General features: G+C 42.3%; 1 protein-coding gene across 1 annotated transcript in view; it reads right to left on the bottom strand.

The window, feature by feature from the left end:
• Nucleotides 1-1,430, bottom strand: part of pex6 (peroxisomal biogenesis factor 6) — a 28,523-nt gene that overhangs the window by 19,395 nt on the left and 7,698 nt on the right. Inside the window, 2 exon segments of the mRNA XM_015380943.1 lie at nucleotides 817-900; nucleotides 1,007-1,173. Coding sequence (XP_015236429.1) covers nucleotides 817-900; nucleotides 1,007-1,173 — 251 coding nt within the window.

Below are 1,430 nucleotides of genomic sequence, written 5' to 3'. Positions count from 1 at the left end.
CACCTAGGCATGCAGACTGTTTTCACAAATGTTTGTAAAAACAGTCTGCATGCCTAGGTGCTTGAATTTATACACCTGTGGCCATGGAAGTGATTGGAACACCTGATTCCAATAATTTGGATGGGTGAGCAAATACTTTTGGCAATATAGTGTATATATACACACATATACACAAATACTTTTTTTTTTCGAGGTTACATTTTTTTTATAAAATTATGGCCCCAATTTAGCTCCATAAACCCCAGAGTGGCCAGCAGTTTGAGACGAAAAAAAAAAAAAAACCTTCATCAAGAAAAGCAGTTTTAAACATTTATTTTTGGTGTAATTTTTTTCCCCCCTTTTCAAAATTTGCTTTCCATTTCATTTCTTTTTTTTTTCTCCTGTAGGGATGTCCTGATCTGATATCAATATCGGCAACTGAAAAACTGATACCGGCCGGCATCTAAAACCCATATTTTCAAGCTCACAGAAACACTTTGCTTCGGTTAAACGGTTCTGTAAACCTTTTGTCGTTTACTTTTGTTCCCTGCTTCAGTAGTATTACTTGATCAAGCATTTTCTAACATTCTACAATATGAAATAATGAATGAAAGTCTAATTTGTGGTTATATCGTATCGGGATCGCAAATGAAAAAGTTGCATCTGGACATCCCTAATTCTGAGTTTCAAATAATTTATTTTCTTTAGTTCCCAAATCAAACTGTTTTTGGTCCAAATTTTCAGGTCCCCTTCAGCTCCACACAGATTATTGCTCAGTTTTCAGAGCTTTAATCAGGCGTCTGTTCTGGATGAGCCGTGCAGATTAACACGTTGTACCTGTGGATCCCGTCAGCGTTGTTTTCCAGCAGGTCTGGGTGGTTCTTAGCAGGAACCGTCAGGATGTCTCCCAGTGAAACCACTCTGGAAATTGTCACAATAGGCTGGTTAGGAGACAAACAGCTTGAACCCCTGCTAATGCCCACAATAGAGAAGACTGTGCCACCGCTAGGCAGCCCCCCAGCCTCACCGTGGCGTGCTGAAGTGCTCAGCCAGCAGGTTGTCAGCGCAGCTGAGGTGGCCGCCCTGCGGGGAGAGGACCGGCTGGATGTGAAGCTCATTGGCGAACGGCAGAGAAGCTGAGCGGCAGAAGCTGGAGGAGTTCTGGTTGAGATCTGGAGGAGCTGGTTTCAGTCTCTGATTCAACAAAAAAACATCAGATGAGCTGATCGTTAATCCCTGAGGTTTTTCTTTGCAAGCTAAAGTCTGCAGAAAACAGCAAACCCCCTCCACAGGGACACATCACAGGACAGAAACCTTAAACACTGACATCAGTTAACTTTTCTTGATATGCTTTTACGTTTGATTGCCAAAATATGACCAATGGGTGTTTAACCCATTACCGCATTTCTACCATTCAAGCCGGGGGCGCTGTTGCGTAATTCTACCATTGA

The sequence above is a fragment of the Cyprinodon variegatus genome, unplaced genomic scaffold (genome assembly GCF_000732505.1).
Source record: "Cyprinodon variegatus isolate N-32 unplaced genomic scaffold, C_variegatus-1.0 Scaffold225, whole genome shotgun sequence".
In the NCBI taxonomy this organism is placed as follows: Eukaryota; Metazoa; Chordata; class Actinopteri; order Cyprinodontiformes; family Cyprinodontidae; genus Cyprinodon; species Cyprinodon variegatus.
The sequence above is the reverse complement of the archived record's forward strand: the minus strand, read 5'-3'. Positions and strand labels throughout refer to the sequence as shown.